This window comes from Xiphias gladius, chromosome 9 (genome assembly GCF_016859285.1).
Source record: "Xiphias gladius isolate SHS-SW01 ecotype Sanya breed wild chromosome 9, ASM1685928v1, whole genome shotgun sequence".
Lineage (NCBI taxonomy): Eukaryota > Metazoa > Chordata > Actinopteri > Istiophoriformes > Xiphiidae > Xiphias > Xiphias gladius.
In genome coordinates, this window is record NC_053408.1 from 14,921,573 (window position 1) to 14,933,844 (window position 12,272).

General features: G+C 40.3%; 1 protein-coding gene across 7 annotated transcripts in view; it reads left to right on the forward strand.

Moving 5' to 3' along the window:
• LOC120794356 (WD repeat-containing protein 49) overlaps nt 1–12,156 on the forward strand; it is a 20,647-nt gene extending 8,491 nt beyond the window's left edge. For 3 of the 7 annotated variants that reach the window (XM_040135367.1, XM_040135365.1, XM_040135369.1), the window contains 11 exons: nt 107–298; nt 428–901; nt 1,056–1,205; nt 3,442–3,626; nt 4,492–4,646; nt 5,400–5,548; nt 5,630–5,841; nt 7,987–8,126; nt 8,791–8,843; nt 9,000–9,130; nt 11,762–12,156. In XM_040135367.1, coding sequence (XP_039991301.1) covers nt 107–298; nt 428–901; nt 1,056–1,205; nt 3,442–3,626; nt 4,492–4,646; nt 5,400–5,548; nt 5,630–5,841; nt 7,987–8,126; nt 8,791–8,843; nt 9,000–9,089 — 1,800 coding nt within the window. In that variant the 3' untranslated portion in view covers nt 9,090–9,130; nt 11,762–12,156. Of the gene's footprint in view, nt 1–106; nt 299–427; nt 902–1,055; nt 1,206–3,441; nt 3,627–4,491; nt 4,647–5,399; nt 5,549–5,629; nt 5,842–6,249; nt 6,331–7,367; nt 7,414–7,986; nt 8,127–8,790; nt 8,844–8,999; nt 9,131–11,761 lie in introns of those variants that run through there. The other 4 variants (XM_040135366.1, XR_005708117.1, XR_005708118.1 and 1 more) reach the window with 4 other exon arrangements.
• Nucleotides 12,157–12,272: the final 116 nt, after the last annotated feature.

Genomic DNA, 12,272 nt, shown 5'->3' on the forward strand with positions numbered 1-12,272 from the left:
TTTATTTTCCAAAGTACAGAGACATTAAACACCAGTTCATGTACATGTCTGTCTACACTAGAGCATTCTTGACTCATGAACGTTGGTTTTTTTATCTCCTTTTCAGGGGACCAAATGTTTTGACTACAATGCATCTCTGCAGTTGATAGTCACAGGAGGCTGTGACCGAGCCGTCCGACTCTGGACTCGATTTGTGACCACACGTCCTCTAGCTACACTGCTGGGCCACCGTGCCACTATATTGGATGTTGCAATCTACCATCCTGTTGAGCAGTTATTCAGCTACTCCAGAGATGCTGTGAGTCATTAAAGATGAAGCTTAGAAGACAGTAAACTGGCCTGACAGTGGGTGTTTGCCATAATCAATTACTACAAGAAAGCCTGTATATTATCTAGTGAATGAAGTAATGTATTTTTCCTTTGTCAGGAGCTGAGGGTTTGGGACATTTCCACACATCACTGTCTGAAATCTGTTAGCCTGCATTTCCCATGCCTGCAGCCAGGTCGAATCCCCGAACATGGCAACTTCCCTTTCCTGTTGCTGAGCCATACTCTTCCTGAAGAGACACAGCCTCATTTAGTGGTGGGATGCAAAGATTACCTGGCGCTGCTCAATCTGGCCAAAATGAGGAGAGGAGGGGGCGGATGGTTGACAAATGAAGGAAGGGAATTTGGACCGGAAATTCAAAGTGGTCCGGCCCTTTCCTGTGCTCTGTACAACCCTACCCTGAAACAGGTGGTTACTGGACATGCCGACTCATCTGTGTCCCTGTGGGACGTAGAGACAGGTAGGAGGCGTCTTCAGATCTTAAATGCCCATGGAGAAGAGGAGCTCCTCTGCCTGGCACTGGACTCTTCCAACAGAAGACTGATCACTGGAGCTCGCAATGGCACTATTAAGGTTTGAAACCACATCTTGCCACTATCAGTTTGTACAAAAATACAGTGAACTGGCTGTTTATATGCAGGAAGTTGCATACATCTATAATTCAAATGTATGAGACAGTTAAAAAAGAGTTTGTTAATGAGTAGTCCCTCTTGCTGACCACTCTAAGGTGTGGAACTTGCTAAATGGCCTTAACCTGCACAAGCTGGAGCCTGTCGCCAACTCTGAAGTCACCAAGTTGACCTGTCTCCATGACAACAAGCTGCTGGCTGTGGGATGGAGCCAGCGGATTGCTCAGTATGACATTGCAGCAGCCAAGGTAGAATTAAAGCAGTGTTTCACTACCCTTTCTGATTGAAAGTTACAAGCCGGTTTCACCTCTGACCACACCAAGCATCAGTGATAGGTGTGGTTGGGAGGGATCAGAAGTGTGCTCTGTTGAACCTGTAACCACACCCAACAGTGATGTCACAGCGTCCTGGAGTACACCTGTACATCACTGCCGCAAGATGAGAAGTTAAAACACTGGAGATGAGTAAAAATAAGAATTTCAGAGGGTGTTAAGGTACTCTTATTTTTGTTTTTATGATTGATGCCACAAAATATATTTTAACCTGCTATTCCAGGTTTTACTGTTTTATTGTTTTTAATTGAAAGACAAGAGACAGGCAGGGTAAAACATTAAAGGTACCCTGTGAAATTTTTTTGTAAACAGACAAAATTATGTTTACAGTCACTGTTTCACACAAAACACATTATGTATACCTTTTATATCTAATAAATGTGTGGAATGCATTTCTCTTCCCCTAAAACATTTTCAATGCCTATTTCTTGAAATGATTAGAAACTTTTTTTTAATACTGTACATATATTGCTTGCAAGCAAGATTTTTCTTCCTTTTTTGGTGCATTGCTGATTTTATTCTGGCACAAGACAGCAATTAACCCAGTGGAATAGCATGAAACTATCAGCAGGACTGTGTATCGTGGATCAAGTCTCACTGATCCATAACATTAGTTGTGGTCAAAACCTCCACAGGGTACCTTACGTATCAAACCTGAAGTAGTGTTGAGAACATTTAGTGTGATTTGGACATAGAAAACAGTACCAACAAAATAAAACAAAAATGCCAGAAAATCTTAAATTTTTGTGGAAAACATCAGTGTCTGGTGGATCTATTCAGGGGAAAATGCTCTGCTGAACAGGAAGTAATTTGTCATATTTGTGTAAGTAATAGCCATTTGTTTGGAAAAAATAGCAGAAAAATAGAAGAATAATAGTGTAACTAGTGTGAGCATCTACACAGATCATCACTGGACAGACAAGGAAGGAGAACCACCTATTAAAACAGAATCACAGCATTAAATACATTATAGAAGCATTTGATTGACAGGTGAAGTGCAGCACAAACATACACTAATGACCAAAAGGCATAAATATATGAAGATGTTAGAAAAAAAAAAGGTCACCCAACCAGTGTCTTGGCCTTTTAGACTTTTGCTCTTCCACAACTTCTTCCCCAGATGGTGAATGCAGGATCATGATGAGTCCCACACAAACAGCTGTCACCATGGTGACTAACCTGATACAGACTTAAAACACTTTGTCCCAAATTAGCCTCAGAAAATATTTCCTTCAATAGTGGCACAAAACTGATCCGATTAAATCAAACAAATGCATTGTTAAGTCTGTGATATTTTTAAGTCATACTTTTTATATCTTTCTATTGCTAGTAAAAAACATGATTGCATTTTTTTACGGGGCATAGATACATACACACATCCACCTACACTTTAATACACAGGTCATAATAAATAAAGATGACGTACTGCCAGTGTCAGTATAAACACCAGAATGAACTGCATTGTGAGACAGAAATCTGGGCGTGCAGACATGCATATTTTCACACCTCAAATTACTGTGTTACATTTTACCTCTCAACCTTTAACCACCATCTGCTCTGCGGTTAAATTTATCCCTTAAAGTCTTAAGCAGTAACATTCAGTATTTATGCTTCTGCAGCAAATTCTTGATGCTGTTTTCCCCAAGTCATAATGTTTCTCATTGTCAAGCTCCCCGTGTCAGCAGAGCCAGGTTTTTGAGAAAACATTTTAAGTCCAAAAAACTGGTGGGGAATGAGTGATATCAGCGAATTATTGAAATTATGGTTACATTTACACATCCACCTGGTGAGCTCAAAGACGTGTGTGCCATGCAAGACATCTGCACCAGTATCTCTATGACGTCTACCACGCTGACCTTCCAGGATAGTCCATTTTAAAGAGCTGACCGCAACATCATAGCCCAGAGGTATACACAATATCAGTGAACCAGAGAAGGAAACAGAGATGCTTTCCACAAAGTAACACAAACAATTACATGTTATTTTAAACCATTTGTAGACTGTCACACAGTGGGAAGTGATTGCCCATGCACACATTAAAGCCTGAAAACAACATTGCACTTTGTTTTTGGGAAAACCTTTCCTATGTTAGTACAAAACTGCCTAAACTGGTAAGAGTCAGTCTTAATACTGCATAAAAATGTTTCCCTAGGACTTGTATGTGAGAGTAGACATGTCGTGGAAGTCCAGTGGTGTCCATAAGTCAGACATCCTGGCCGTGTGTCAGTGCTCTGCTCTGGGGGTCATTGCCACAGCAAGCCATGATGGAGAGGTCATCATCTGGAGGCTGGAGACACAAGGACCACTGCTCCACCTACAGGGAGAGACAAAGGCAGGGTAAGGGGATAAAAGCATGCATGTGGTTTCTTGCTAAAATGTATGAATCGCTTAAGCGTAAGTACTGGTCTTTATGTTATCATGTTAATATTAACTCATTATGAGTAAGACAAAGACTGTGTCATCACTTCATCTGTCACTTGTGAGGTCATAAACACCAGTGAACAGACGTAATGAAACTCATAGACATTCATAGATCACTATCATTCTTTGATTTGTTCATTTCTAAATGTTTCCGCATTTGTTTATATGTTATAATTGGTTTTCATATAACACTAATGAGATTTTGCTAAACGCTGGGAAAGACATGCATCTCATTGCTGCACCCCAGCACTCTTCAATATTTACTCTACAACACTGTCAAGAATAACAAAGTAAAGACTTATTTCTAGGCCTGCAATTAACAGCTACTTTCATATTAGTTATTTGATTCTATTAGATGTCAGAAAACTGTGGAAAACACACATCATAATTTCTTAAAGCCCAAGGTGATGTCATTAAATTGCAGGCACAATGCAACATTTGGTATTTTTACTGGTATTTGACTAATCAATTAATTTATCTTTACTTATTTCCATTGAGGCCCTTGATGTAAAGATAGCAAAGATCTAGGAAACCAAACACAATAAATACCTATATAATCATCTGTAAAATCACTCCAATCTAGGATGGTGATGAACACTTTGTGTTTTCCATAAGCCATAATTTGACCTCCTTTTTTAAAATTGTGATGGTTAAATATTATTTTAATGTGCAAAAGTTTACTAATTCCAATTCCAGACACCACTGAAGATAAAGAACAGATAGTCAGATATCCTTAGTGGGTGCCAACTTATACATTGTTTTTGTCTGTTTTGTTCCTCAGCTTGTGTGATTCCAGGGTAGTGCCCCCTGTGGACAGCCTCTTGTTCCTGCAGCATCGAGCTGGCAACAGAAAGCTGAGAAACAGAGGTGTCCTGGTGTCATCACAGGGTGGCTATCTGTCCTTTTGGAGTATCACTGGACAGACACACACTTATGGTGAGTGAGACACTGAGGGAGAAGTTGCAAGCTAGACTGATTTGAAGTCTTTCATTAAAACTGGCAGCAAAACTGAAATACATCAATTTCAAAACAGAGCTCTAACAGTATGAAGGAGTTTGAAGCACTAAAGTGTACAAGCAGTTGACAAGCAGCTGTCAGTTTTAATGATCCTCCCGTAATATGGATTTACATACAGCCAGAGCAGTGACAGTTAGGCTGAACTGTCGACTTGGACATAGTTGCGGCCTGCCATTCCTGGCAGCCCGCAACTATGTCTCTTTCCAGATCCCATCTGTGTTTAGTGGTGTGGGATTCATGCACTGTGACCGCTGCATATGTGTATGAGCATGCATGGGTGTATGTGGGCATATGAGTGATCCAGTGTGCATTTCTGTGTGTGTGTCCATAGGTCTGTATATGTGTCCATGCATTTTTCTAGCAGAGAGAAATTTGAGATCATGACATAACAGGGAGAGGTGTGACATAACAGCATTAAAAGGTAGCAATTTGCCTCAAAAGAACATTTGTCTTTTAAGTCAAAACAGTATCCTTGAAATTGGCAAGAAATCTGATCATAAATAGATTTGCTTGCAGCAACTTAAGTGAACACACTGTTTTCCCTGTTGACCTTCTACTTGTAAAAACCGACAGGAGCCTATTCTTACAATTAAAAATCATCTAGATTTTACTTGATTTACTTATGTTTGGAAAACTGCATTATTACAATTCAGATCCTTCTCCTTATCCCAGGTCAGTTTTATGCTCCAGGGCAGCAAGGTGAGCGTGTACTGAGCCTGAGCTCAGATCAGGCTAAAAACACCCTCCTGGTCTCTGGAGACACAACAGGCTGGCTTCAGATCTGGGACATCTCTCACTATGCACTGGACATCCAACATGAAGTGAGCTGGTATGAAATCAAGAAATAAATGCAATGTGTACTGTACATCCCTATGTACTTAAGGTTTTCTCTTTCTACACAGTCAGTTTGTGAACGGCCTACTCTGCTTCAGTCCTGGAAGGCACATAGGACAGGGTTAGTAACTGTGGAAGTCCTTGAGGTGGCTGACAGGCTGTTCATCCTCACAGCCTCAGCTGATAGTGCTGCTGGACTGTGGACAAAAGACGGAGATCATGTGGGATCTTTTGGGCAGGAGGTGATGTGGAATGTCGCTGACGCAGCTGCGTACCAGAGGTGAGTTTATGAGTATATCTCAAATATCAGGAAGAATGTAAACTATTTAGAGGGAGCTTGGAATCAGCAGTACATTGAGTAACCATTATAGGTACATCCAGGACCAAATTAGTATATATTTAAATGCATGATACAAAATCAACAGATGGGGGAAAAAAAAAACATGTCAAACAATGTCCAAACAAGTAATGCTGTCAACAGTGAGCCCTAAATTATATGTGCCAAATCTAATATAGAGAATGTTATGTAGAGGAATACATCATGGTTGAGTGCTTCCTCAAAAGGAAACATCCCTCGTTTCCACAGCTGTTTGAGGCTTTAATAGAATCTTGTTTGGTTAAAGGTCATAAACTCTAGCTTGGCGCGGGCCTTTGCTGTGTGCTTGACTGTATTTCTTTCACATGTTAGGTAACATGGACTATAAAGGGGAGAACAGTCTGAAGTACTTTAATTTATGAAGACAAAAAAGTGCAGCCAAAGTGAAAGACAGTAAGCACAAACTTACATACATACATATACATCTGAATATATGAAACTCACTCAGAAGCAAAATCATTACGTCATTTAACATTATGGTTTAACTCTTGTCAAGACATGCTGCTGAGGGCTTCTTGTGGTCGGAAAAAGAAGACATACCACATGGATTATTGTATTGAAGTTTGAGTTACTGGTTATGGTTAATTAGTTCGTATGTGTGTGTTTAAGGAAGAGAGCGAGAGAGAAAAAGTTGGTGGTCCTAAAGTCAGTTATATTGTTTGTATCAACTTCTCCACTGTGCTCCTCTTCCCATCTGTCTGTCACTGTCTCTGTAGCTTCTGATTGGTCAACCAGCCAAAGAGTGCTAGACAGCATTTCAGCATTTCAGTTTCAAACATTAACGAGTTTGAAACCAATCAGAAAATAGTGTAATTATTATCACATATTTTAAGGCCCTGGAAATCTATTTTTTCAATCAGCGTCTTATTACGGACAATGGGGTCCTACATGAACACACTATTTTTTTGCCCAAGTTAGACCAGGGTTGTTGTTTTTTTTCTTAATTGAGATACGTCTTTGCTTGTGTTTCTTTCCGTGCTCATCTAACTGGTTTGCGGTGGGTGGGCTCAGTTGGAAAAAGCTGATGTCACATATTTCAGTGCACCAATCAAGATTTTGCCTGTTTAGTTATGACTTTTTAATTTTATAGAAAAATAATAAGGACTCAAGGGCTTTTAAAAAAGCATAATAGCACAAATTTCCGTAAACTAATTCCATGTGTACATAATTACACAAGAAATTTGTATCAACTTGTACAAACCAAAGTAATATTAACATCTGGCAGCACATCAACAGCTCTACAATGACATCTGATGGGTCAAGAAACTTGATTGTTCAGACGATCTGACTGGTTGTAAACATGGGTTTACAGCAGTTTAGCTAGATTATTGAAACCACAACTAAAGTAGTTCTTACACTGGGGTTTCCTTAGAACCTGTATGATCGTCTGACTTCTGGTGTTTCATGCCCCATCTGACTTTTTATTGCAGTGTTACCGCACCACTAGATCTCAGCCATTATCTCAGCTCTAACTTGGTGAGTTTAATCTTATTATTACTGATATGAATTAATGGCCAAAACTGCCAAAAATAAGGCCCAAGTTGTAACAAACTGGAATGATCCTTTAAATTCTTTGTAGCTTAATTTCACCACAAACATCTAGAGCAATTCAGATGTTTTTTTTAACAGCTAATCAATTTAAAATTTCTCCGATAATGCACACACACACACACACACACACACACACACACACACACACACACACACACACACACACACACACACACACACACACACACACACACACACATACACTCAGACACGCACACACAGGAGCACACAGAGTACTCAAGTGCAGGCCAACAACACCACAGAGACGGAGAACAGCTCCAATTCTGGTTTAAATCAAATCTAGCAACAAACATCCTCACAGATATCAAACTCGGTGACAAAATATCCAACAGAGATCACTGATCTGAGTCCTGTCTCGTTTCAGGACCTTGACATGAGCCAAATTGGGAAAGCTCTGTCTAAAGCAAACAGCTTTGTGTTTGCACAAGTGGATTGCCTTCAGCAAAGGCTGATAACTTTTTGTTCTGACACTGATAGGGAGACACGGAACAACCGGAGGGAAGATACGGATGAGAAGGGGAGGAGTGAAAGTGACAGAGTGGGAGCCAACAAGGTCAGACGTCAGGCACCTGACCCCACCAACAGTCAAACTTCACAGGAACAATGCAGTTCTGAAGGTATACATTCAGTGTTTTAAAGTGTTGCACACACAAACACACACACACACAAACACACACACACACACACACACACACACACACACACACACACACACACACACACACACACACACACACACATAAACATGACCTGGCCCAGGCCCGCTCCAGTCCCATTTGGCTTTATACTGGGAATGTCCCTTCCAGTAATTACCACTTTTGTCAGAATCCTTCTACTTATGTATGCGTGTGTGTAGCTGCCGCTTGAGATAGCCATAAAAAGGGGTTAAACATACAGGTCAGGATGGCCTTCCAAGCCAATTAAACCTGATACTCTGATTCAATCACGTCCAATTTCACCACATTATGAAGAGAAGAGTCAGAGCATTCTTCACATTCTCCCCCACTGAAGTCTAGAGCTCAGCTTGGGAACATTTGGGCAATGTTCTTCTCCAGAGACGCAGGCCAGATTTTTAAAAGTGAACAAATGCTCAAAGGTTTGTGTTTGCGTGGCTGTGTGTGAGTGTGTATCTGCAAGACTTTTCCTACACTTTTCCTTCCACTGTCAGACCCTCACTCAGAAATTGCCAAAATAAGTGATTAACTGTGCTCTCTCAGCAACCACACCCAGGCAGACACACACATTAACTCACTTAATGTTGTCTCTTGTCATCCACTTTAGCCTTATCCACCAGCCCAGCAGAGAATGACCAAGAGCAACCTCAGCAGCCCATGGTAACCTGCAAACATACAACCAGCTGCCGATGAGTGTAAACAACGGATGTTGAAACCATTCACACACACGCATTTGTCATCTTAATTGTATTCTTTTCTTCCCTCCATGCATGCTCATCCATCCATCCAACCATCATCTGTGCATCTGTGTGTCAGTATCTGTGTGAGGACTTTTGCCAGACGTTAGCTTCATGTTGTGAGAAGAGATGCCTGTTTGATGACATTGACCACAGCAATCACTCTTGATTGGCTGAGTTGATTTGCTTCATTAGACTCTGGTCCTGCACGTGAGTTTCGTACTGATTACTGAATCCTTTCCATTCTTTTTTACCTCCTGCTGCCTTGATGAATACCTTAGCGTTGTGTTCTGTTGCTACCCAGTGACTGTACTAACAAATAATTAATTTAACTATACTTTTTTCAAAGAGGCCAAAAAGTGTGCAAATGAACTCGTCAAATCTTAAAGAAATAGTTCAGAGTTTTCAGAAATGCTTTTTTGTGAAGAGTAAGATGAGAAGATTGATACCACCTAAGGTCTATACGGTAAATATGAAGCTACAACCAGAGGCCAATTAGCTTAGCTTAGCATAAAGACTGAAGACGGGGGCCAGCTTGCCAGGCTCTGTCCAAAACTAAAATAATCTGCCTACCAGAACCTCTAAAGCTCACTAATTAACACATTATATCTTGTTTATTTAATTCGTACAAAAAAACTAAGTGTATAAACAACAATTTGTGGTTTAACAGAGGGTTATGTGTTGGACTATTTCTTGGCAAGTTGCCGTGATTTCCTAGAGTCTTGTCCTCACTGTGAAGTAGCCAAGCAAACCGTGAAGAGCGGTATGCAAATGCATTTCCCAAAGTGTTGAACTATTTCTTTAAGTCGGACAGACATGAGAGTGGTATCAATCTTCTCACATTACACTTGTCAAGAAAGCCAATAACCATATTTCGCAACACGTTAAACTCTTTCTTTAACTATTTAATCTGTTGTGAACTTAAAACTGGACTTGACTTTTACATATAAATGAACATCTGTTACATTCAAGCCCTTGCCAAACGAGTTCACACAATGCTGATGAAGCCTATCGGCACCAGGTAAATCTCTGTATTTCTCAGTATACTGGACTTTTAAATCTGGTATTTGTGACGACATTCCCATGCTGCACACCGGTAGCGATGCGTTTTATGGCAACCAGCAAGTTTGCCAAAGCAAGGAGCAACCGTAGCAACGGAGATGGAGTAGGCTACAGCAACTAGGAGTATGGTGGAGCCTATGGCAGAAAAACCTAGAAAGTGCTCAAGAAAAGTTTCTTATGCTCCAGATAAAAAAGAAACTCAGTGTTCAGGGGAAGTATTGCAGTGTAAAAAAAAAAAAAAAGCGATCAATGGCGAGGACAAACATGGGCTACCATTGGTGTGGCTTTTTCTCGTTGGAGCGCACTGAAAGAAAAGAAGGGACTCAGAGCCCACACAGATGTCACCTTACTGCTCTTCGATAGGTTGGCATTTGTAAAAAATTTGGATTAGGCTATGTGGCTATTACAGATATTCTACCTAAATAATGAATTATTGTCGTGGAACTGTGGAAATTTCTCTGTATTTGACAGTGTTTGTGTAATCACTCTCACTGCCAGAGGGGGGGGCAAAAGTCCACACTGCAGGTTTAAAGCTAAATACGCAAGCTACTTTTTACAGGTTCAGCTGTAAAAAGTAGCGTACAAATGATAAGTTCAACTACTAAACAATAAGACACACCCTTGCTGAATTCAGTACATTGGGGGGGGGGGTTTGCTATAGCCTTACTTGGTCTGGAAAAACCAGTAGCTTATGTTAGCTGATGTTAGCTCACTTAAGGTAGATATTGCTGTGTGACTGACATTCGTTGGTCAGTTTGCTGACTTCATGACTCTTAAGTAAGAACCTATTTTAGTGTTCACATTTTAACGTACCATTATCTTGTAATTGTGACTTGTGATGTGAAGTAGCTGCTGTTCAGCAAAGTTACAGAGCCTCACATTGACTCTGAAAATGCTCTGCTCTCTGCCTCTATGACTCATTTCCCCTGAACAATCAATAAAATTTATTTCATCAGCACTCCACCCACAAGTCATTTTATTTTACTGGTGTGCTCTGCTAAGTTCTGGACAGTACAATTTTATTTTCAATGTATTATGTAAGTCCTCTGTAGTGGGAATGTTTATTGTTGTCAGTGGTAGTCTAGGTTTGTGGGCATCCAGTAGTGGCCACAATAAAAATACTGGTCAGTGCATGTTGCTATAAAAGGCTCGATCAATTCTGGAGGAATGTGACACCGCCGTTCCTCTTCCTTTCGTCCTGGTGCTGTGGCTGCAGCGCTCCATGGTCGGACTGAAGTTCTCCAAAAAAATGTGATTGATGGGAAGGGATAATGAGAGAGGGATAAAAGAAGGAGGAGAAGACTACTGCCATTCTATTTTAGATAAATATGATGGGAAAAAAACAGATTTCCTTGATTTAAGTATTTGCATGCATGTCTTTCCCACTTCCTTCTTTTCTTGTTTTGTCTTGACATCTCCCTGGTGACACACCTAAAGTGCTTCTTCATCCTCTCTCTGTCCCCTTCTCTCAACTGTTACCTTGTCTCTTTATATTGTGTGTTGTGCTGCCACACTGAATTTGCGGCCTAGACAGAGGCTTTTCCTGTAGCTGCCAATTCATGTGGACTGACCGCTTAGAGGTCAGAAAAGAAGTTAAAAAGACTTCAATCGATTTGTGTCCCTGCTTTAGATGTTTTTTGAAGGAAGAATGTCAAAAAATGCCTTGATGATACTGCTCTATAAACTCTGCTACATATTTCTGAAAATTGTTTTCTGAACCTGGAGCTGAAAAGTCTGTCCTTTATTTCTTTCTTCTTTTTTACTTATTCCTTTTTCCAGGAGATGCCTCCACTGCATATTTACCCATAATCCCCCAGGTGTAGTATCAGACTTGCAACACGAAGCTTGGCGCACAGCATCTGAAAGGAAAAGTGAGCTACCTACCTGTCCAGTCGGATATGGATGAAAATACAGACATGAACACTGTTTTTCCCTGTTAGTGGTTGGTGATCTAAGTGGTTATTTAAGCTGTCTTGAAACTGAAAATTTAATCTGTCTGTTTAAATATGTTAAATAAATACTGTGCTTTGAGGATTTTTCTCCTTCAGAACAACCTATATATGATATACACTGTACTGTCTTTTCCGTGCGGCATTTACTGTATTTTTCACCACCTTGTTTTTCTCTTGCTTTTAGCTTTTTTCTTATTCTGTTCACTCCAAACTCTGCTTATATTTCCTGTTGTTTGGTCCATCTTGTACTGATAACATATTTTCTTTAATGAATAATTTTGACATTTTTGGAACTATACTTATGTACTGAGCGTCAGATGAGAGGATTAATACTGCTC